Consider the following 23,707-nt stretch of genomic DNA (forward strand, 5'->3'; position numbering starts at 1 on the left):
GTATACAAGGTTGAGTGCACCTGGTCTAGGATGTGATGACGCGGAATAGTTAGCAACCCTGGGACCTGCATTGTGTAGATTTCTGTTTTTCAGGGCATGTTGCTGCCTTGCTTCCTACATTTCTTATGTCGTAACCCAGCTATATTCTTTTAGTTAAAGAGCAGGATGTGAAACTGCATCCTGTCTGTCCGTCGGCGTGGTGACCACAGGCCTGAAGACACGTGCGGTACACAGCCGTGTCCTGTAGGAAGAGTGAAAGTAGATGGAGACGCATGGCTGCTCTTGTTAGAACTGGAGAACTGGGCTTCGGAGGGCCAGTAGTTCCGTGCACTTTTTAGTTAGTGTGTTTCTGCAACACCCCTCTCACGGACCTCTTTTAATGGGGTGCAGTTTTGTGATAGCAGAAAGAGCCGAAGGACCCATCTCAACAGATTTGTTAGTATAATACAGAACCTTTCTGGGACAGCAAGTGGAACTTTGTGGGGAACCCTTCTTGCCTTGTCTCGTCACCTCCATGCCACTCTCGAAAGTTATGGCATAGGCAAGTGGCTATTGCAGTGGCGTGTATTAGGGTGGGGCCTGAGCTGGAGGTGCTCCTCCATTGGTATGCTTTGTGCTCTGGCTGCAGCTCTGGAGTTTGAATAGTGAGATTTCACACTGGCTCATTTCTGTCAGCTCTGCTTAGAGCAGTTCCTATTCTTCCTGTGACTGGATAGGGAAATGAGGGGATGGGGAAGCTGCAGAACAGGGTCATATGGAGAACAGGAAATACATGGAGGCAAAGGGCGACTTTTATGTTCAGAGACAATAGCTGAGAGTGAGGGCAGCATTACTCTCTGTCTTCGTTATACCTTGATGCAGTTCCTATTTTCCCGCAGTTGTTTTTTTTTTTTTTGGTTTTTTTTTTTTTTTTTTTTTGGTTTTTCGAGACAGGGTTTCTCTGTGGCTTTGGAGCCTGTCCTGGAACTAGCTCTGTAGACCAGGCTGGTCTCGAATTCACAGAGATCCGCCTGCCTCTGCCTCCCGAGTGCTGGGATTAAAGGCGTGCGCCACCATCGCCCGGCTTTTCCCGCAGTTGTTGACACTAATGAATAACCTTTCGTCTCTATTTTCGTCTCTATTTTGCTGTGGTAAAGCATTATTGAAATTCTTTTGGTTTTTAACATAAGAATAGCATTGAATTTCCACTCAACTTATTCATTTACTCTTTTTAATTTTTTTTTTAAATTCATATGTATGGGACTGCATTTGTGTGGGAATGTGTACACTTGAGTGCAGATCACCTCAGAAGCTAGAAGAGGGCATTGGATCGCCTAGAGCTGGAGATACAGACAGTTGTGAGCTGCCTGATGTGGGCACTGGGATCTGAACTCTGGTCGTCTGCAAGAGAATACATATTAACTGCTGAGCCATATGTCTGGTTCTTGAAATTTTTTTTCCCATATGCTCTAAAGTTTTTGTCTATCCTGTCTGTGTTACTATCTGTCTTCCCAGTGATGCCTGCTCCTGACTGAGGAACCTTGACTTTTTTCTGCAGATGTCTTCTGGCAAGAAGGGAAAGCCTCGGGAGCTGTGTACAATGGGGAGCCGAAGCTCACAGAGCTGCTGGTGCAGGTGAACACTGGGTGCTTGTGTGCATAGGCGCCATTCCTAGTTCATTTAATTATAATAATAATAGGAATAATAATATCACTTAAGGGAATTTTATTGTTGAAAGTTTCTTCTCACGCAGATGGGTGAATGTGCACATTGCCAAATGCATCTTCAAACTGTGAAAAGGTGAAATGTCATTTATACCTCTGGACTTTACAGGGTCCTCTGAGGAAACCATATTCCTAGAGAAGGAGCCTGCCATTTGAGGATATTGCTCATGTTTTTTGAGACAGGGTCCCTATATAGCCCTGACTGTCCTTGAGTTGCTTATGTAGACCAGTCTGCTTCAGACTCATAGAGATCCTCCTGCCTCTGCCTCCTAAGTGCTGGAACTTTGCTGGGTTTTATTTGAATTTTTGTTTTGTTTTGTTTTGTTTTTGAGACAGGGTTTCTCTGTGTAGTTTTGGAGCCTGTCCTGGAACTCACTCTGTAGACCAGGCTGGCCTCAAACTCACAGAGATCCACCTGCCTCTGCCTCCCGAGTGCTCTGATTAAAGGTGTGCGCCACTAATTAACGCCCTGTTCATTAGAAGTTTTTAATGCTAGAACCAATGTTGTTTGATAAGGGAGTCAGGGCAAGGCTGCTCGATCATAACGTTCTCAAAGCATACCCCACAAGATAGTCCTAACTGTAGAAGGGATGTAGCTTTTTCCATTTGTTATCAAGCTTATTAGTTTTGAAAGCCACTCTTGTAAGAAATTACACTTAAAGTTGTGGTCTCTCAGGCCTTGTGTTTATTACTGTGAAACCACACACACCTTAATGTTTCACTTAGTTATATATTGATATAATATCCTGGTCATAACTCTGTGTTTAAACTTTTCATCATCTGTTGATGAAGCTAGGTTCTCCTGCAGGAGGAATGATGTGTCTCTGTCCATTCAGACTCTACCTGTTGTTCCAGCCATCCCTGGTACCTCCCATGTAGGCATGTGCCTTGCTCATCCACGTTCTTTCCCTCCTGTTCCATAGGATAAATTTCCATTCATCTCATGAGGTTCCTCTCACCAAACACCTAGAGCACTCAGGATGTTAGCAGGTCCCTCATCGAGTCCCTTAGCACATATTCAACAACAGTGGCTGCTTTGTGGCAGGCAAACTGTCATTGCTTTTCATGTTTCGTTTCCTTTCATTATTGCTAGAACCCTGTAAGGTAGACACCATTAGTCCCCTTTGCCTGTGAGGAAACTGAGCCTCAGAGGGCTTATTTGACCTGTACAGCTAAAAGTTATAGGCAAAGCTGTATGACTTCAAAGTGATGATGATCCGTTGGTGCTATAGTTGAATACTTTCAACACTTCTTCCTTTATCACATTTGTAAAATCACTTAGGTACACTTAGGTCAGTCTCTTCTGTTATATTTTGATCTTTAAGTTGGGGAATAGTTCATACCCTTTTTCCAGTTCCTACTGTTGGACCCAAAACTTGAACACCTTACTCGGTGCATGATTTTCGCCTTATTTAGTGTAACAGTCTATCTCATATTGTACCCCTTTGCCTTACTTTGCAGGCTTATGGAGAGTTTGCCTGGAGCAACCCGCTGCATCCGGACATCTTCCCTGGACTACGGAAGTTAGAGGCAGAAATTGTAAGGATGACTTGTTCCCTTTTCAACGGGGGACCAGATTCCTGTGGTTGTGTAAGTGACTTGTAATGAACATTTTAAAATAGTCTACCATACAGTTATTATATTGTTGTTGTATGTAGAATATGAAAATGTTACTCGTACTTCTGGAATCCTGCGTGTCAACATTTCGGTATATATTCTAGGTATTTTTCCTTCTCAACTTCATATTTTCAAAAACCTTTAAGCCTATATAAAGTTGCTAGGACAGGTTTTTTTTTTTTTTTTTTTTTTTTGGTTTTTCGAGACAGGGTTTCTCTGTCTTTGGAACCTGTCCTGGAACTAGCTCTGTAGATCAGGCTGGTCTCGAACTCACAGAGATCCACCTGCCTCTGCTGGTCTCGAACTCACAGAGATCCACCTGCCTCTGCCTCCGGAGTGCTGGGATTAAAGGCGTGTGCCACCACTGCCCGGCTAAGACAGTTTAAAGAACACTGGGTTCACCAGATATTTTGCCACATTTCTCTACTTGACTATTTTCTCCTTCTCTTCTCATCTATATAGCTATTGATCTACTACCCCTCCCCCCATTTCTTTTTGGTATTCTGAGAAAGAGTCTCATAGCCCAGGCTGACCTTGAACCTCCTTTGTAGCTGAGGATAACCTTGAACTCCTGAAACCCCTGCCTCTTCCCCCGCCCCTAGTGTTGTGATTATTGGCGGTTGGCTTTTTCTGCTTTTTGTTTTCTTAAAGTGCTTTTCTTAACCCTAACATCACATTGAAAAAAGTCACCTTCCACACTGGCGAGGTTTTATTTCTTGTACAGCAGGGAGTTTGGGGTTTTCTGCAGTCTCCTGTTGCACTGTGTGACCTTGGGCAAACCCCTGGTCCATGCACTGTTAGAGGGGAAGATCCAGGTTTGGTTGTACTTTGTTTTAGGGTTTAGCTAGTTCTTAATGCTAGTTCAGTGATAGATATAATTTTTAATGATTTGTCAAACTATTTAGTTTTTTAATGTTAGAAAAGTTGCTTAGGGTATTAACTATATGTTGCTGGAAATAGAAACTCCATCATATTTTTCTTATATGACAGGCCGAAATCAATGGAAAGCCCCTTGCCCTCTGAATCTTCTTACCCTCATATCTTTTAAAGAATTTATTAATTTCATTTTTATGTGGGTTGGTATTTTGCCTGCATGTATGTTTGTGTGAGGAAGTTGGATCTGGAGTTACAGACAGTTACCAGCTGCCGTATGAGTTCTGGGAATCGAACCCAAGTCCTTTGGAAGAGCAGCGGAGGCTCTTAACCACCGAGCCACCTCTCCAGTCCCACCCTCCCATCTTTTCTAGGCTATTCAGGTATTTGCATGTTTCCTTGGATCTCCAGCTGTCCAGGCATTGACTGCACCACACAGCTCTCTAAGTAGAGAGAGGCATTGGTCTTTCTGTGGTTACCTTTTTTAAAAAAAAAAAAAAGATCTGGATTCACTATAAGTGTATCTCAGAACTTTTTGTTTTGAGTGAGGATTTTTTATTTTTAGGGGTGCTTATTCTGTTTCTTGCTGTCCTTAACAAATTTACTCCTTCTGTGAGTGCCATTTGTTATTTTGTTGTTGATCTGTTGTCTCATTCTGTTGTTTTGTTGTCTGGTTTTGATTTCCTGTTGCATTCATTATGATCTTATGATTATGTGGTAGAGCAGTGGTTCTCAACCTGTGGGTCAAGACTATCAGAAAACACTTATTTCCACCAGTCTTGAGGAACTGAGACACCTGCTGCTCAGTAGTGAAATTGCAGTTATGAAATAGCAACAAAAGTACATTCGTGGTTGGGGGCTCCTAAGATCATCAGATATATGTGTTTTCCAGTGGTCGCAGCACACAGGTTGAGAACAGAATTGCTGCGGTGAGACACCATTATAAGGAAGCCGCTTCAGCTGTTTCCTTACGAGCTTTCATTTCTCATACCCAGCCCTATATTTACAGTAGTTGCCATTTGCTTCATCCTGGTTCTGCAGTAATCTCTCCTGGTGGTCTGTTTATGTTGACTCAAGGTGGGTGACTAGTCTGCCCGGCTGGCTGAAGTTTTGTTCCTTCTCTATTAGAATTTCAGGGTCTGTTCTTCAGAGATTCTATTAAAAGTTCTCTCCGCACAGTTGCAAGAGGGTAGTCTACTTTGAGATTTAATCCACCACGAACCCCTGAGATCTTTACCCTTACAGGGGTCAGATTTGCTGTCTTTCTGTGTTGCTTCTTTCTCCCCATCAGTCATGTCCACCACACACAGAAAGAGAATAGGGAAACCTCTGTTTCTCTGAGGATGTAGTGGGAGACTTTGCAAGACTCTGCTGACAGCCTGATTCCCAGGGCTGACTAGGCACCGTTTGGTTGTACTTCTGCATCTGCCCTGTGCTACTCTTCTCTGTCAGTGTTTGAAATTTGTTACATAGACTTCTCTTTCCGTATTTGGTGGTGATCACCGCAGAGCTCTTGGGGTTGTTGCTGTTGTTGTTGCTTCCTTTCTGGTTTCTTTCAGGTAATGAGTAGTCAGTCTTCCATATTAATACAGAAACACAGCCCTAAGGACTGTCAGACTGCTGCAGTGAAGCCTCGTCTCTTTCCAGTTATCTTTGTGGTGTGGCAGGGACCAGGAGAAAGGACGACGTTCGGTTTCCAGTCTGTCCCTTCTTGTGTCTAGACTTCTATAGAGTGTTCTCCTCGTTTCCCTCCCTCCCTCCCTTAGTCTCATTCTCTTTTCTGTCTCTGCATCTCTCTGTGTGCCTCTCTTGATGAGCTGTTCCTGGTGAAAAAGAATTCACTGTTGAGAGAAGCAAGATTAGGCCAAATTAAAGGGAAATCTTTAGACTGAGCCTAGCTGTGGGTCTTAAATACTTCTCAGGCCTTTCTCTTCTGCTTCAAAGTATCTTTCCCTATAGTAACTTCATTTACCTCATTCACAATGGATTTGAGGACAAATTCGTATACTAAAAATCAGATTACAGGTACTTTGGCTGGCTTACATAAATACCACCATGTTCGGCCATATCTGAAAGAAAGTGTCTCATGTCCTTAAACACATACCTCAGAGTAAATTTTTATATATTTTGAAAAAAGTTGATAGACACAAGTGACTTGTGGCCTGTTTTCTTAATCCATAATTACATTTCTGTCCTGAAGACAGGACACATGATCAGATGACTAGGGAATTAGGAAATGTTGTTGTTTAGGTCATTGTCAGACTTGTAAGTGCGTAAGGCCTGGTACTTTCCCAGCTGTCTGGGTATCTCATGTGACAATGCTGAGGTAATAGGCTAGACCACAGAGTGTCATTGCTGACTTGTTGAGTTAATCTCAATTAGCAGTCTGTCTTTTCCAGCATAGAGGGTTTTTGTTTGTTTTTTGTTTTTTTAAAAACAGGGTTTCTCTAGCTTTGGAGCCTGTCCTGAAACTAGCTCTTGTAGATCCTCCTGCCTCTGCCTCGCGAGTGCTGGGATTAAAGGCGTGTGCCACCACCGTCCAGCATTCCATCATAGAGATTTACAAACAAGGGTCCTGTGTCCATTATGTGAGCTATTTTAGGGAGGGTGGTCACATGTTTCTTAAAAGGCTTCCTGAGTCAAAAAAATTACAAAGAAAATTAATTTTCTGAGTTAATTTTTTCCTAACTCTTGACCACTGGGATTCTATACTGTGATATTTTTATCCTGTATGTAGATGTTAGGAAGGTTCAGTAATAATTTTTCATTCTAGCTCTAATTAATATGTAATCCAAAGTACAGAAAGTTTTACTTATCAACAGATACAATGGGTAACACTGAATGAATTGTTTAGGATCTTGAGTTTTCTTCTTGAAAAGAAAAACCCAAGAGTGTAGGACTCTTCAGAGATGCTGAGTCTAAGATAAGATCCTACTAGCTCAGTGCGGTAGCCTTCAGCTCGTTGGGAAATTATTCAAGCTCAGATATTACTGAAAGATAGTGAGGTAATAGGGTGTGTTTACTGAATGTCAGGTCGGGTTTCAGAAGCGTTAGTTGCTGGACACCGGCACACCTGTATCCCTCATCTCTGACCCACATTGCCCTTCTGGACAGTGTCCGCTCTGCAGCATTTCCCACGCCCTCGTCTGTGTCTGCATCAAACATTTTCCAGGTCAAAGCGGGCTGTACCTCCTGATCCCTGTCCTTAACTTACTTCTTTTCTTCACGTAGATGACATCTGGGGGCACAGAAAGCATCCTGATGGCTTGCAAAGCTTACCGGGACTTGGCCTTTGAGAAGGGGATCAAAACTCCAGAAATGTATGTATGTGTGTCTGTTTCCCCTCTGATTATTGTCTGTTTGAGGCAGTATAGTGTCAGCTGAGCCCAGTCTGTTTCTCTTCCTCCTACAATGCCAGCCTTCTCTCCCTGGCCCAGCCCCTCTACCTCCCCCTTACCCCTTCACATCTAATAGTCTTCTAAATGGAGCAGTTGGTTAGGCGAGCTTAAACACAGTGAACACCATTAGCGAGAATGACATCCTTTTTCCAAAAGAGACAGAAGACTCTGAGTCCTCTGTCGTTAGTTTATCCAGAGCCTAAAGAAACTGTCTTTGCACTATAGCTCAGTGAATGTTTCTGAAGTGTCTTAGACTACCTCCACTTGAGAGATGTTTCTAGAAAAAAGAATTTAAAAATGGTTGTATTTTTAGGTTTAGTTACTACTATTGTTTTTGGTGTGGATATAATTTTGGTTCTTGGCTGACTTGCTTCTAGTCCACCTCTTTACAGGGTACTGATATTATACCTTTTAGGCTAGTGTTTTTTTGTTTTTTTTCTCCAAGCATAGGTAACTAAGTAGTTTTTGCTCTGAATGTCATCAAACTGACTCCAATTGCCTAGGAGAACAAACCTGGCTGCTAACACCATCTTCACATGTAAACCTTTGGTGCTTGGCACTTAGTCATTGTAGAGAATTTTCTCTTTTACGGAAACAGTAATGGGGAGAGTGGAGTAATGGGGATATCTGGAAGCAGATATGTACCTGTAACTCTGTTTTCTCTTTGAACATTATTCAAAAACTATTTGTAACCATGTAGGAGAGACAGATTTTAGTTTTCCATGGGTTGATGATTGTTCAGAACGGGCAGGCCCCTCTGGCCTTGAAGTGTGGCTGCCTCTCTCTGCTGGGCAGCCTTACTATCTGCATCTTGCTTCTCTCAGCGGTCCTTTGGGATGGTCTGCCTCATACACCCATATCTGAACCCTCTGCCATTGCTTTGTATCCTTTTGTGTTCTGAGATTTCCTTCCTGTTGCCAGAATAATATCCTAAATAGTAGAAAGAAATTGTCTGCAGAAAATCAATATGGCTCTTTTTGTTTATACCAAGAAAGTATAAACATAATAGTGCGAGGGAAATTACTCAGACGTTTGACCTGGTTACTTTCATTGCTGCGGTGTTCTGCTGGATCCTGCTGTGCGCTACATTTCTCTGTCCCTTCCCCCATCACCTAGTGTGGCTCCCGAGAGTGCCCATGCTGCATTTGACAAAGCAGCTCATTATTTTGGAATGAAGATTGTACGTGTTGCAGTGGACAAGAACATGGAGGTGAATGTGCGGGTGAGTCCTGAAGGTTCATGGGGCAGAGTGTCACACTGACTATCCAGTCCTACACAGACGGACTCCCCTGCTCAGAGTAGAGTAGCTGGAGCAGAAACTAGACTGACAGTGTGACACACAGCCAGATTTCTAGTGCTAACAGGTGGGCGATCTGGTCCCTGATGGTGTAGAACCCGATTTTACTTGCAACATCTTTACTTCCTTTTCTTTATTCGTGAAATGAGCATGGATGTACTTGGCCCCAACACCCGCTTTCACGGACCTGACCATGTTTTTATGTCTCACATATGTGTAGAGGAGCTTTTCATTTATCAAAGCTGTTCCATTATTGGAATTTGTAGGTTGCAAGGTTAAATCAGGTTTTTACTAAATCTTCACTGGTAAATTGTGGGTCTGGGACTCACAGTTACCCTCTTTGCCTCCCAGCTCAGTGTTGTTTCTATTTCCATAGCGGTTGCATTGCTCTCTGGTAGTGTTTCCATGTGGACTAGTGTGCACCCTTCATAGCAGAAGGCAGTCTTCCCAGGGTGCAGAGACAGAGGGGGCACTTGCGAACCTGGACTCTGAGCCAGTAGTCCATATTGTCCTTACGGCAAAAGACGTGAGCAGCTGTGACTAAGATTCTTATTTCTCTTAAACTTTCAATCCCTAGGCAATGAGAAGAGCCATCTCCAGGAACACAGCTATGCTGGTGTGTTCTGCCCCACAGTTTCCTCATGGTGTGATTGATCCTATTCCTGAAGTGGCCAAGGTGAGAAACAGGCTGTGCAGATGAATGCTTAAGATAGATGTGATGTACAGGGCTATGTGAAGAGAAGGAGTTTTAGGTTTGAACATAGCAGAGATTGCTAGCATTCATCAATCCTAAGGCAAGCAGGCCCCTGCACCTCTTTTGGGAGCCTCTTAAAGTCACTGGCATCTTGGTTGGGAAAAGGATAGTACGTGACCCAGGCTGCCTATAAGCCAGGTATTTTGAAATAGATGCTTAGATTCCTACCAGGAAGTAGTCTGCCATTAGGAACATGCCCACCACTTACGACTGAAGTAAGACCCCCCCCCCCCCAGAGGCTATTAAATCAGAGTTCTGCTATTTCTTACATGGGGTAGGGGAGCTTGAGGTCAAGGCATATTTAAATACAAATTACATGCAGTACATTTCAGGTGGATTCTTTTGAAGACTAAATATACATGAAAAATAAACTTCACTTAAAAATGTTAAAAATAACTCTTTGGGGTTTGGGATTGTGGATCAGTTGGTAGAGTGTACTCCAGGCCAGCACCAAGTCCTGGTTTTGATTTTCAGCACCCCATGAAATTGGGCATGGTCATCTGAGGCAGAAGGGTCTTCCATGAGCTAAATATCATGTTCAAGGCCAAGCTGGAGTACATGAGACCCTCTCTTCAAATAAATGTACAGGTAGCCACTTAACACCAATGGGGTGTAGTTCAGAGTAGCCACTCATATCCTGCTAAGGGTTTATATATAAATCTCCTCTGTTCTTTTTTAACTAGCTGGCTCTCAAATACAAAATACCTTTTCATGTGGATGCTTGTCTGGGGGGCTTCCTCATTGTCTTCATGGAGAAAGCAGGGTACCCACTGAAGAAACCGTTTGATTTCCGGGTGAAAGGTGTGACCAGCATCTCAGCAGATACTCATAAGGTGAGTTAAGGAAGTGGCCAACTGCTGGCAGTTGGTGAGTTTAGCTGTTCTCCACAAAAGGAGTTGAGTGAAACATTAGTCTCCCCACACACATAAACTGTTTTAGGGTTTCTCTTGATGTGAAGAGACACCACGACCATGGCAATGGCAACTCTTATAAAGGAAAACATCAAATTGGGGTTGACTTACAGTTCAGATGTTTAGTCTGTTATCATCACGGCGAGAAGCATGGTGGCACACAGGCAGCCATGATGCTGGAGCAGTAGCTAAGAGTTCTACATCTGGATCTGTCACACTAGACCTGGCTTGAGGATCTGAGATCTTAAGCCCCACCCTCAGAAACATGCTTCTTGCAATAGTAGCACACCTGCTCCAAAAAGGCCATACCTCCTAATAGTTCCAGTCCCTATGAGCCTATGGGGCCATTTTCATTCAAACAACCACACATACCAACTATGTAATAAAGTCTGACTCTTGTCTGTCATCAGGTGAGCTGTCAGGTAGTGGTTACAATGTGGAAGGGACAGCTCACGGAGAAAAGGAGCTCTTGCCTTTGCTCATACTGAGAGGATTTCCCTGTATACCAACAGCCAGGTCCATTGTGCCAAAAATCTCTGAAGTCTTAAGGTTATTGAAAGTGGTGAGGAATGATACTGGAGATCCTGAGCCTAAGTGACAATGTGCTAATAGCAGAGTCCTTTTTAAAAAGAAGCCCGTGTGTTCAGGAGCAGTTGGTGCTCGCCACCTTTGGTAGACTGAAACGAAATCCATCTTGGTTGGCAACTCTTGAAAGTTTATCCAGATATGGAAAAAAGTATTAATGGCTTCAGGGATGTGTACCTTGTTTTGATTATGTTGCTGGAGCTTGTTTTAAACTAGATCATAGGGAAGACTTGTTTTTCAGACTCTAAATGATCTATAATGCAATTTCAGTTACAGTTGTCTATCCGGACAGCTCCTGTGTCCTTTCCCCTTTTACTGTCCATCTATTTGCTATATGGGTCTGGAATGAAACTTGTATTAGCTGTGGTAAGAGTTCTCTAGGTGGAATGGAGTCACACAGTGTATTGCAAGATGGAATAGGTCGGGGCTGGAGAGATGGCTCAGAAGTTAAGAGCATTGCCTCCTCTTCCAAAGGTCTCGAGTTCAATTCCCAGCAACCACATGGTGGCTCACAACCATCTTTAATGGGGTCTGGTGTCCTCTTCTGGCCTGCAGGCATACACACAGACAGAATATTGTATACATAATAAATAAATATTTAAAAAAAAAGATGGAATAGGTTGCTTTGCTTTTGGACCATATATATATATATACACATATATGTATATATGTATTTATATATGTGTGTATATATATGTATATATATAAATTTCTTCAAGACAGGACTTCTCTGTGTAATAGCCTGGGTTGTTCTGGAACTCACTCTGTAGACCAAGCTAGCCTCAAACTCATGGAGATCCACCATCCACCTGCCTCTGCCTCTCGTGCTGATATTAAAGGCATGCACCACTACTCCCTGACTCAGTATGTTCTTAAAAAGAAGTATAATGTTGAGCCATAGAATAGGATTCAGATCAGATAGTAATTTGAGCTTCCAAGTGACTTGAGTTTTCTTTTTCCTGGTTTTTACTAGGAAAAATTTATCCTTATTTTCATACTGACTTGTTATTCCAGAGGAAGTTTTTGTTTTCTTTTTAAGGCAAGCTATTTATATAGCTCAGGCTGGCTTGAAATTCACTATGTAGCCAGAGACAGGGTGAATTCCTGATCCTCCCCTCCACCTCCAAGTGCTAGAACTATAAGTGTGTCCACTGTGCTCAGCTTCCCAGAGAAAGAATTTTAAGTAAGGAAAGCCAACGGCCGAGTGAAAGACAGAGGAAACCTAGTCTTCATTTTTTTTGTTGGATCTCAGATTCCTCATCCCTGACAAAGAGAACATGGACCCCATCCCCCTTCTGCCTATTAACTCTGTTAAATCTGAACCTTACCCAAATGGAAAGCGTCATAGAATTCCCGTAAGAAAGCAGGCTTTGCTGTGTATGGCAGTGTGGACAGAGTTGCCAGGCACCACCACACTCTGACCTTTTTGCTTCTCCCCTCAGTACGGATATGCTCCCAAAGGTTCATCAGTGGTGTTGTACTCTGACGAGAAGTATAGGAAGTACCAGTTCTTTGTTGGTGCAGATTGGCAAGGTGGCATCTACGCATCTCCAAGCATGGCTGGCTCACGGCCTGGTGGCATCATTGCGTCCTGTTGGGCTACCTTGATGCACTTTGGTGAGAACGGCTATGTTGAAGCTACCAAACAGATCATCAAAACTGCTCGCTTCCTCAAGTCAGAGTATGTGTGGAAAACGGGGTTCTGCTTTGTCTCTTGCTTTCTCCTAGTTGGCCAAAGGCATCTCTGTACTTGGTAGCACACCCTTTGACTACTTACTGTCTCCTGATAGAGGCGGGTTTAGACCAGCCCTTTACCAGATGGTGCTCAGGGAGGAGACACTTGCATTGCATTCTGTGCTATGACTTGGGAGTGGGGTAGACTGGGAGAAGCCAGTGGTTCTGGAGAGAGGTTAGGTCTTCTGGGATTTTGATCTCCGTAAGAATCACCCATCCCAGCCTGACCTCTGGTGTAGAAGACGAGACTATAAAGTCCCAGAGGGTAGCCTATGTTCATCAACCAAGATAAGGACCAGAGGAGTGGATATGGCTCAATTTCTTTCTCATTTGCTTATTTTTAGATTGGAAAACATCAAAGGCATCTTCATTTTAGGGGATCCTCAAGTGTCAGTTATTGCTCTGGGTTCCCATGATTTTGACATCTACCGACTATCTAATATGATGTCTGCGAAGGGGTGGAATTTCAACTACTTGCAGTTCCCCAAAAGGTATGCTTAAAGCCTCTGTTCCTCCTTTCACTTCATGACCTTAAGAGCTGAGTCATAAAGGTAATGCGATATACAGAGTTCAGTTCCTAGAACCCAGCACACTGGTAGCAACTGGAGTTCGTAGACATAAGGAACAAAATGCTTTGCTTTATGTTCAAGTAGAACTGCCTGCCAGCCTCCTGAGACAGGTTGTCACTTGTAAGGCCCTCTGTTCTTTCTCTGGCCTCTATAGTCTGTGATCCATCTTGTCCATAGCTGTCAGCTCACTTCTCTAAGGTTTGTTTGTACTCCTGTCTACAGCCTGCCTTCCCCAGGTCACAGTCATCACCGACCACATTTTTCTCCAAGTGAGTTAGGTTTTTTTTTTTTTCCCCTCTCTTGAGACAGGGTTTCTCTGTGGCTTTGGAGCCTATCCTGGAACTAGCTCTTGTAGACCAGGCTGGCCTTGAACTCACAGAGATCGCCTGCTTTTGCCTCCCAAGTGCTGGAATTAAAGGCGTGCGCCACCACCACCCGGCTGTGAGTTAGGTTTTTATAAGAGCACTGAAGCCCTTTAAGACCCAGCTCTATGGTTCTCTCCCCATCAGGGCCTACCCTCTGAGATGAAAACCTAGTACCCATCATTGCTCGCACACATGATTTACGGAGCCATCACTGACAGTTTATGGGATGGGGACAAGACAGAACAACCAGCTGTGTTCATTTTGTTAAGGCGGTTCTTAGTCATGCTTGAAAACCCTAATTTTCTCACTTAGAAAAAACCATGGATTTGAGAGCAGTAGTACTCCAGTGCATCCCTCCCCTGGGGTGGCTTTATTGTGGGGCGTCTTTCTTTTCAGAGTCTGTCCCTCTCACGCCCTCTCTTCTCCCACAGCATCCACTTCTGCATCACGTTAGTACACACTCGGAAGCGGATGGCAATCCAGTTCCTAAAGGATATTCGGGAATCGGTCACACAAATCATGAAGAATCCTAAAGCTAAGACCACAGGAATGGTAAGGATACCAGGGCATCCCCACGTAGAAGTATTGGGGGTTGTGTGGGAACCTGAAGTGGTCAGATTCTTCTGAGGCTGTTTCTGCCTCAGCTCAGAGTGCACAGCTCTCCTCAACCGTTAGTGTTGCCGCTGGTCCTGCTCCTTCTTGTTGGGTATCTCAGATGGGATGGAAAGCAGACGCTGCTGAACGGAAGCCAGGGCTCTCGTACTGTCTGTAAAGACAACGAGCACTCCCCCGACCACAAACAGTAAACCCCATAGAGTAGTTCCTTTATTTGGAAAGCCAGGCTGGAAAGTACCTGTGAAGAATATCCCATGGCAGCTGCTTTTCTGATGGGAAGATAGGATGCCTGGCCTAGGAAGGGGGGCTAGGTGCATATGAATGACAGCCATACTTATGTCACTAATAATACGTCCTTGGTTGGATTTGCAGGGTGCCATCTACGGCATGGCCCAGGCAACCATTGACAGGAATCTGGTTGCAGAAATATCCTCCGTCTTCTTGGACAGCCTTTATAGTACCGACCCTGTGACTCAGGGCAGCCAGATGAATGGTTCTCCAAAGCCCCGCTGAACTTGGATCCTTGATAATTCCATGGCGCTTCAGGCCTTCAGAAGGTTCTTGGCATTTGGAACAGACTACACACAACTTGACGTCTGGACCTGCTCCTGAGAGCACAATACGATAAACCATGAGATAGCTTCAGCCTCAGGACTCCTTTTGTTTCCTTTTGTGGCTTTTAATTTGAAGACCCTGACGGATTCCACTGCGCAATGAGTCTGCCCTGGTTATAAATGTTACCCTAAAAATTGTTTTAACCATATTCCCCTCTAACGTCTTTAGCATCATCTTCACTTAATCATTGTATGGTGGCTCTGACCTGTCCTGATTTCCTAGGGGAAGTGTGAGCTAGCAAGAGGGTGCCTTTGCTACCTCAGTCCGATGGTTTGGCTCTCAGGCAGGAGGCCTTTATGTACTGTGTTCCCCGGTGGGTGTTTCCACGTCCCAAGCAGGAGGTTATTTCAGCCTCTGCTTCAGGAGATGTCACTTGACTCTCAGGATCACTTTCATTGCAACTCGTTTTACTTTTCCAAGCACAGGTTGGCCAGGTCATTGACCTCTTTTTTTGCATAACTGGAGCACGGTCCCTTAGCAGGGTTTGAAGTGCTCCTTTGTCTTCTGTGCATGACCCTGGTTGCTACCATCAGTGGAGAAGCCTGTTGGCAGTGATACTTCCCCATGTTCCTGCTATACTGTAGGGTAGGAAAGGAAAGTGTTTTCAGAGACTCCAGGGCCTTTTGGCTGTGGTGCTGCCTGTGGATAGGGGTAGGTCATACCTGAGCCTTCTCCCGGGCCCGATGAGCTGAAACCAGATCCTTTCCCGTATTTTCTTGAATAGCAGTGTAGGTAAACACCTATGCACACATGTGGGTGGGGTCTTCCCCTTCCTCATTGCCTTAATCTATCATGTCCTGAGAACCTGTTTTGATTGAAGGAAATACTCCCCAAGTGTCCTTGACTTTCCTCAGTGGTGTGAAGATGTAGAGGGGACCCTTTTTCTATCAGTGTTTTCTTCCTGCCTCTTTCCCCGATTCAGCTTCCAGAGGTACGATGGCATTTTAGCTTCAGGTACTGGGTATTCCTCAGCCCCTGCTAAAAAGAAGCTGCATAGGACAAGAGAGGCATTTTGGAGTAGAAAGGCATGGCTGCAGCCATTACACCTGGGGCCTGGGATTCCTTCACAAGACTTGATACAGGGCCGGAACCAACCCCTGTGCCAGCTTCCCACTTGCTTCTCCCTTTTAGGGATGGGGCCTCTTATCTAGGCCGAGCCCCTGTCCTCCTCCGATGATCATACCATGTGCCTTTCTCCCAAGCAGTGAGTAGTAAGTAAACTTACTCATCACCCAGGTCCTGGCAGAAATGGACCAGTCTTTGAGGTGTGTCTGTGTGTAGGACAAGTCAGCAGGAGCCTTTCTCTGTTCCCTCCCTTTCTCAGGGATTCCTGAGTATTGCTGGCTATGAGAGAGCCAAACCACCAGACTCTTCCTCACCTTCCTTGGGAGGTGATCCTCAGCACTGTTCTGACCCCAGACCTGTTACTAGCCAGCTCATTGCATAGCGAGTGTGTATGTCCACTTCCCTCCTGTGTGCTCTATAGTGCACTGTGGGGCTCAGGGATGCTTGATGCTCGCATGTGTCAGAAAGAGGCTGAGTTCCTGAGCACTTCCAGTAGTTAGAGCTATGCAAGACTCATCTCTGGGTCTACAGTGCATCATGCTAGAGAGGTCCAGGGACCACCCAGCAGGCACCACTGGCTTGCCAGTGCCTAAAATGGAGAAGCAGGTCCCGCATAGTCTCAGAGGACCCAGGAAGTGATCTGCTCCCTTCCTTTGTGACAGTGCTGGTATGGGTGATGGTGATTTTCAGAGGGACCTGCTGTAGCTACTTTATGATTAGGAACTTTAGTGTGACTTCAGGCTGTCATTGTGTGTGTCTTTGTGTGTGCATGCCATGCCTAGCCAGTGTCGGGGGTGGGTGGGGTCTCTAGTATCATGTGGCTTAGTAGGTGCCACAGTAGCTTCTGCAAACACCGTACTGTTTTGTTTCTGTATTAGACGTAGGTAGTACTGTGAATATACTGCCATGTCACTTTTAATATCACCAGTTTTATACTCGGAAATGGTACTTGCCTCTTTGAAAACTGTCTCGTCTTCTCTAACCTTCCCATCATCTCCATGCCCTTTCCTGACTGCAGCAATAACTCTTAAACAGTTTAATAATTAAATATCCCAAACTGTTAATCATTGGATGGTTGCGTTCATTTTATACAGACCATAATACAGCAGTTGCTGAACCGGAAAGCCGTCCCCTATTTCGTCCCCCACACCCCAACCTTGGAGGTAAAGTTGTGACATACCTGTAGCCGTGTCCATCATGTCTGAGTCTTCAGTTGCCTCAGGAACTGGTTATGTCTGTCCAGAGAGGTCTGTAGTCTTGGCTTTTAATTCCCAGGTGCCATGGCCCTGACCTCTTTTTCCATCCACTTATACCAGAACATACTGATGGATTAGCCATCTGGGTGGTCCCCCACCAGCTGGACAACGTGGCTTTGTCTGGTGAATCAAAAGCCCATCATTTGGTTTTAGGGCCTATAACACTCCTGGATAATGGCACTGGGTGGTCTTGATGGTGAGCTGTGTAGACAGATCGCTCATTTCTCAACATCACCGTCTGCCTCTTCTGGCCCTGGGGAGGACCAGCTTACCTAGATTGACTAGACTGCAAGCCAGGGGTCATAGGTGAGGATTACAGTGGGGTGGGCTGCTCCACCTGCACTGGGTGGAGATGAGATTGGGCTTTGCTCCCATTCTTACCATCTTGTCACTTGGGCATTTTCTACTCTTGTGAATTGCTAGCTAGGGACCTGACCTGTGTAAACTGTCCTTAACTGCTCCAGTAGCGGATAGCCCGTTAATATACCACCTTGCTCTCCCTGTAAACAGCAGGCAAGCCCTTTGCTAAGACTGAGAATTGCAGAAGCCGTCGGAACTGGAGGTCTATCTGCTGTTGGACTCTGATGTATGCCAGTGAATTGGGAAGTGTAGAGTATACACAGAAGGGGACTGGGTAAGGAGTTGGTTCCTGTGATAATGGAAGCCCAGTTGGCTAGCTAGAAGAGCAGTTCCAGTTTAGAGCTCAAGATCCATGAAGTCAGGAAAGTACTGATAATCCCAGCTCAAATAGGAGTCCAGAGTTCTATGTGAAGGATAGGCAGCCTTTTTGCTCTAGATGAGCCTTCAACTGATTGAACGAACCTTACCTATATTAGAGCAATCTGCTTTACTAAGGACCAGTTCAAAGCTTAATGACCTCATCCAGACCCCCTCTGCTCCAACACAGCCAGAATCCTATTTGGTCAAATGTCTGGTACCTCAGGGCAAATCTAGGTTTATTCATGGAAAATTAGCCATGATAGCACAAGGAAGAAAATAATGGTTGCAAACTGCATTTCTAGATATAGGTTCACATGCTGTATGCACACACTGCCCTATTCCTGAACCACCAGCAGTTCCGGACTCTGGAGTATAACTGGCATCCTTTCTTGTCAGCATTAGTCCCTTCTGTGTCCCCTTAGCTCATACCTCATCTTGTAACAGTTCATGGTTTTTCTGTCCAATTATTCCTCATGATAATGAGCCTGCAGGTAAAGTACTGTACTCCCTCCTTTCCCTCACTACCTTGACCCTACCTGGCTGCCCAACAAAGTATGTGTTTCTATTCAGTTGCATTTTAGCTGGTGACAAGCGTGTGACCTTAGTGGGATCATTCCTGTTGGCCGAGCATGTGCAAAGCCCTGGGTTTGATTCCCAGAATCACAAAAACCAGAACAGATCCCTCAAAACTAAGCATGATTATGTCCGGGTGGTGGCGGCGCACACCTTTAATCCCAAGCACTCAGGAGGCAGGGGCAGGTGGATCTCTGAGTTTGAGGCCAGCCTGGTCTACAGAGTGAGTTCCAGGACAGCCAAGGCTACACAGAGAAACCCTGTCTCAAAAATACAAACCAAAACCCCCAAAATCTATAATTGATTTCAGTTTGTCATGGCCTGTGGAAAAGAAGGTTCCAGAAGCTGAACCAATTGATAGCATGGTTTTATTAGAGGCATTAAAGCACATGTTTCTGTGATACAGTGGGAATTGTTTTAGTTCTGGGGTCTAAGATTGAACTTTATGTCATGCTTTTTAACCCAGCTACTTGGACAGTGAACTAGAAAGGGTAGAAAAGGAGGAAAATACAGCCTGGAAAGAAGACTACCGTTGCTGGGAAGCCCATGGAGGAAGGGAAACTATTCAAAGTAGTGTAACATGGCAGAGCCCCAGTAAGGAGAGTGACACAGGCAAAGGTCGCAGTCCTTACTGCTGACATTGACACCTACATCTTCCTATACAGGGACTCATCCCTAAATGGAGATGGTGCTCGCTGCAAGCAGCAGGGACCAATGGCCAGCCTCCTTGGTTTCCTCTCTGGGTTCCTGTTCAGCCAGCCCTCCCATCCCCCATCTCCACCCCCGCCAGGAAATTTTAAAAAAGGACAGGTCTATGTCATAGACACAGCGACTTGTTCGATGAAGCTAGCCAGGTTTATGTCCCGTTCTGAAAGACCGGCACACTCGTGGGTGCTCAAGGTGATGTGGACCTGAATGAGAGAAAACCAGAAGTTCAGCGGCAGGCAAGCACCCTCCAGGAAGAGCAAGGGCCACCAGCTGTGTGCTCAGCTCTACCAGGGACCGCAGGACAATAGCCAGGCCTTCTGAGGACAGGAACTGGCCACTAGTCACTCCCGAAGACAGCAGCTGGTCACTGTTTTCCTGACAGCTCTAAGAAAGGGACACACCTGCTGACCATTTTCCTTCAATAGTTTCCCCAAATAATGATGATTTCAATAATAGGATAAAAAGTTCACAGAATGGAAGGAAGCCAGGGGCCAGCAAGATGTCTCAGTGGGAAAATACACTCGCCAACAGGCCTGACAACCTGAGTTCAACCTCCAGGATCCACAGAGTAGAAGGAGAGAACAGACTCCCACAAGTCGCCAGCTTGCTTCCACACGCACAGCATATATGTGCCCACACACTACACTAAACAAATGTTAAAACTTTTTTTTTGAAGACAAAAGTTAAAATCAGAACTGAAGGTGGGCGTCCAGACACATCCTTCATGTTTTTATAGACAGTCCAGCAGCGCTCTCGGCACGTTCATAAGACAGTCTGATCTGCTGAGAGAGACAAATGAGTTCCGTCTTACTGCTCTCTCTCGTTCTTTCATCGGGAATAAAGCCGCTAGTGCTATTAACAGTGCCCTTCCCAATGTCTGACCACAATCGTTCAAGGTATTTTACTTTGCACTTATTATCAGCACTGAGACGGGCTGTCTTGTGGGGAGTCTCTGTTGGCTCTAGGAAGGGGAATAGACAGAAGGGGCATCAGCTAACTGGTGAGGAAGGGCCCAGGGTCAGGTCCAAGAGCAAACCTTCAGAAGACGAGGTTCTAGGACGGGGGCAGGCTCACCTTGTTGTACACGTTAAACCACTCTGGGTGGTGGTCCAGCTTCTCAGCCTGTAGGGCCACTCTTGTCATGAAGCCAAAAGCCTGATAGATACAGGAGGATAGCTTAGCTTCTTCCAGGGCCTCTGGAGCTCTAACCTCCCCTGTGACATCCTGTCCCTCATTCTGAGGCCCGTGTTAGTGTTACTCACGTCCCCAGTGTGGTGCACACAGCACAGGCAGTTGGTGCTGGCCAGTATTCTGCTGTGATTAAAGTGCCTTTGGAAGAAGGCACTTGCTACCCTTTGGAGGACTGCCTCCTCCAAGCACTTCGAGTTCCGGGAAGGCAGGGCCCAAGGCCCTTCTCTTTGCAGGCCACTTGGAAATGTATTTCCCCTTGGCTAGTAGGACATGGCATGAGCACAGAATGTGGCCCGGTTAGTACCCCACCACCACCACCACATACCCGGTTGAAGTCTTTAAAATGAAACTGTTTGAAGATGGCATCTCGGCCTTCCAGTTCATTCCACCCTACCGCCCTCAGATTTGGCAGCAGCTGGTCCCGCTCCTCAGCACTCAGCCTGTGTGCCTTGCCAGCCTAGGAGAGGGAGAACAGAGGCCCCAGGCCTTCCTTTTACAGGTCAAGAACATGCCCCAGACTTTTTAGAGGAATTTAGCCGGGCTGTCTGCTGTTGATACAAGTGCCCTGCCCCAAGCCACGGGTCTTTGGGTTTGCAGGGAAGCACCCTGCTAGGAGGTGGGTCCTGTAATTTTTGTTTTGGGTTTTTTCAGTTGGTTGGTTTTGGTGTATGTGTGTGGATGGGTACATGTATGTGCATGTATGTGTGTGGAAGGAAATCTCAGATGCCATTTTCAGGTATCATTTGCCTTTAGTTTAATTTAAAAAAAATTCATTAAAATTTTTGCTTTATGTGTGAAGGTGTTTTGTCATCACATTCTGCTGCCTGAAGAGGCCAGAAGAGGGTGTCAAATACCTTAGAACCAGAATCACAATTGTGAGCTGTCACATGAGTGCTGGGAACCGAATCCAGGTCCTTTGGAATAGAAGCCAGTGTTCTTAACCACGGAGCAACTCTCCAGCCTCCTCCCCACTTTGTTCGCTTTATTTAGACAAGGTCTCTCCCCAAGTAGGCTAAACTCCCTGCCATTGAGCCTCAGAGACCCATCTATCTCTGTCTCCCCGATTCTGGGATTACAAGTACAAACTACATTTAAAAAGTGCTTCCTTGGATAAGAAGACTTGTGTGACAGGTTCCAGGCCAGCCCTGGGGCCTATGGACCAGCCCTGGGAACTACAGACCAGCCCTGGGGCCTATGGACCAGCCCTGGGAATTACAGACCATCACTGGGGTCTACAGACCAGCCCTGGGAACTACAGACCAGCACTGGGGCCTATGGACCAGCCCTGGGAACTACAGACCATCACTGGGGTCTACAGACCATCCCTGGGAACTACAGACCAGCCCTGGGGCCTATGGACCAGCCCTGGGAACTACAGACCATCACTGGGGTCTACAGACCAGCCCTGGGAATTACAGACCATCACTGGGGTCTACAGACCAGCCCTGGGAATTACAGACCATCACTGGTGTTTGTGCTCTCAGAAGCAAGGACCTCTGCTTCACTGACAAGGGATGGCTGTAGCGAAGGCAACAGAGATCTGCACTGTGGTTAATAATAGGGAAGTCTTTCCAGAGCAGGCTGATAAGCTGGGCTCTTGTAACCAGGCAACCAGATATCAACCTGGCATCAGAACCCACTGTTTTGTTTTTTTTGTTTATTATTTTGGTTTTATGTTTTGTTTTTTTCTTGACTCCCAAAGGAGTGGTGGGTACAGGTGAGCTGGAGGGATGCTGGGAGGTGCGGGGTGGGGAGTGGGGGATGGTACCTTCTCTTTAGAGTTTTCCAGAACCCCCTAGTCTTAGAATGACAATGCTCTGCACTCTGGGGTCAGAGGGGTAAGGGCCTTGTTTGCTTACTTAGCAAAGCTCTATCAGCCTTTGGCAGTGTGGGCCCAGGGATTACTGATTATCCAAGCCTGTGTCTTTGGTCCCTAGTGACCCTTCCTAGGCCACAGCTGCCAAAACGGCTTCCAATCCCCCGACTGCTCCAAAGGTGCAGAGAACTGTGCTGTTTGGTAAGAGTTTCAGGGATCTAGCAGCTCCAGGGGCACCCCTTTCCAAAGGACCTAAGATCCTGACCCATGAAGGTGGGACACAGAATCCCAGCTAGGTGCTTGGGCGGGGCGCAAGACCGGGGACAGCACTAGGGTGCCGAGAGAGCTGAGCCCCGCCAGATCCGGCACCCCAAGGGACCAGCTAGCCTTTAGGGACAGAACCACGCCACGGAGACCCGCCTTCCTGCCACACCCCGCCGGAGCTCGCCAGCGGGCGGCCTGGAGTCGAGACAGGCCAGGCTTGGTCTCTCCAGGCCCGCCACCACCGCCACCTCCCAAATCTGCACCCCAGCACCCCCGAGGGCGGCAAGGTGACCCTAGCCCAGCGCGATGGCGTTGCCCGCACCCTCAACATCGGAGCTCTAGCCTGACTTCCCGAGATCCCCGCTCAGGGTTCACCATACGTCCTGCGCTTACCATGTCCAGCGCTGGTAGCAGGTGGCGGCAGAGAGGGAGAGGCGCCGGCAGGCAGGAGGCCACCCGCAGGGGCGGAGCAGAGATCCGGCCGCCGCCGGGTAATAATTAACTTGGGTCCTCCTTGCTCCACGCCCTTCCAGCGTTTTCTATGCCCTGTGCTCTGTGAGCATGGCTGTGTGATGGGCTCCAGGGCAAAGGCTTTAGTTCCTCTGTCTGCTGCCTGTCTGCTGGAGGACTCTTGAGTGCCAGACTGCCTGACCTATTGGTATATTAACAACGACAACGACAAAAGCCACCCAGGTAAATGTGACACATATGGAATTGCACATACATAAAGTTCACCATTGTAACTGTCCTGACAGGAGAGAAGATATCTAAAGGGAGACACTGTGTCCCTCCCCTGTATTGTCGGGCTGTTGAAACAATGAACCCTAAGAAATCGAAATTTCTCTAGAAGTCTCATGTTAGGAGAAGGAAAAGGCTGGGATCTGCCAGAAGATGTCATACCATTCTGGCAACTTGCCAGACCACCTTGAAGGTGACCACACCTTGGCTGCAACTGCTTAGCTAGGCATTCCCCTTGCTCTCTATTCAAATCTGAGCCTTATAGCAGGAGATGGACTTGGAGGAACCTGGACTTCGTTTCTTTTGTTAGTGTGTCCATATTGAATACAATCACCTTGTT

General features: G+C 46.1%; 2 protein-coding genes across 2 annotated transcripts in view; one reads left to right on the forward strand and one right to left on the reverse strand.

Moving 5' to 3' along the window:
• Positions 1-17,165, forward strand: part of Sgpl1 (sphingosine-1-phosphate lyase 1) — a 48,463-nt gene extending 31,298 nt beyond the window's left edge. Inside the window, exons 6-15 of the mRNA XM_075980175.1 lie at positions 1,538-1,614; positions 3,165-3,293; positions 7,425-7,513; positions 8,708-8,813; positions 9,466-9,564; positions 10,326-10,475; positions 12,581-12,819; positions 13,217-13,363; positions 14,238-14,358; positions 14,794-17,165. Coding sequence (XP_075836290.1) covers positions 1,538-1,614; positions 3,165-3,293; positions 7,425-7,513; positions 8,708-8,813; positions 9,466-9,564; positions 10,326-10,475; positions 12,581-12,819; positions 13,217-13,363; positions 14,238-14,358; positions 14,794-14,934 — 1,298 coding nt within the window. The 3' untranslated portion in view covers positions 14,935-17,165. The remainder of the gene's footprint in view (positions 1-1,537; positions 1,615-3,164; positions 3,294-7,424; positions 7,514-8,707; positions 8,814-9,465; positions 9,565-10,325; positions 10,476-12,580; positions 12,820-13,216; positions 13,364-14,237; positions 14,359-14,793) is intronic.
• Positions 17,166-18,999: 1,834 nt separating this feature from the next.
• On the reverse strand, positions 19,000-23,297 carry Pcbd1 (pterin-4 alpha-carbinolamine dehydratase 1). Its single transcript, XM_075980176.1, has 4 exons — positions 23,023-23,297; positions 20,875-21,006; positions 20,433-20,513; positions 19,000-19,561 (listed from the first exon to the last, which is right to left on the reverse strand). The coding sequence occupies exons 1-4, from the start codon at positions 23,023-23,025 to the stop codon at positions 19,463-19,465; spliced, it is 315 nt and encodes a 104-aa protein (XP_075836291.1). The 5' UTR covers positions 23,026-23,297; the 3' UTR covers positions 19,000-19,462.
• Positions 23,298-23,707: the final 410 nt, after the last annotated feature.

Source organism: Microtus pennsylvanicus, chromosome 7 (assembly GCF_037038515.1).
Source record: "Microtus pennsylvanicus isolate mMicPen1 chromosome 7, mMicPen1.hap1, whole genome shotgun sequence".
NCBI classification, from domain to species: Eukaryota; Metazoa; Chordata; class Mammalia; order Rodentia; family Cricetidae; genus Microtus; species Microtus pennsylvanicus.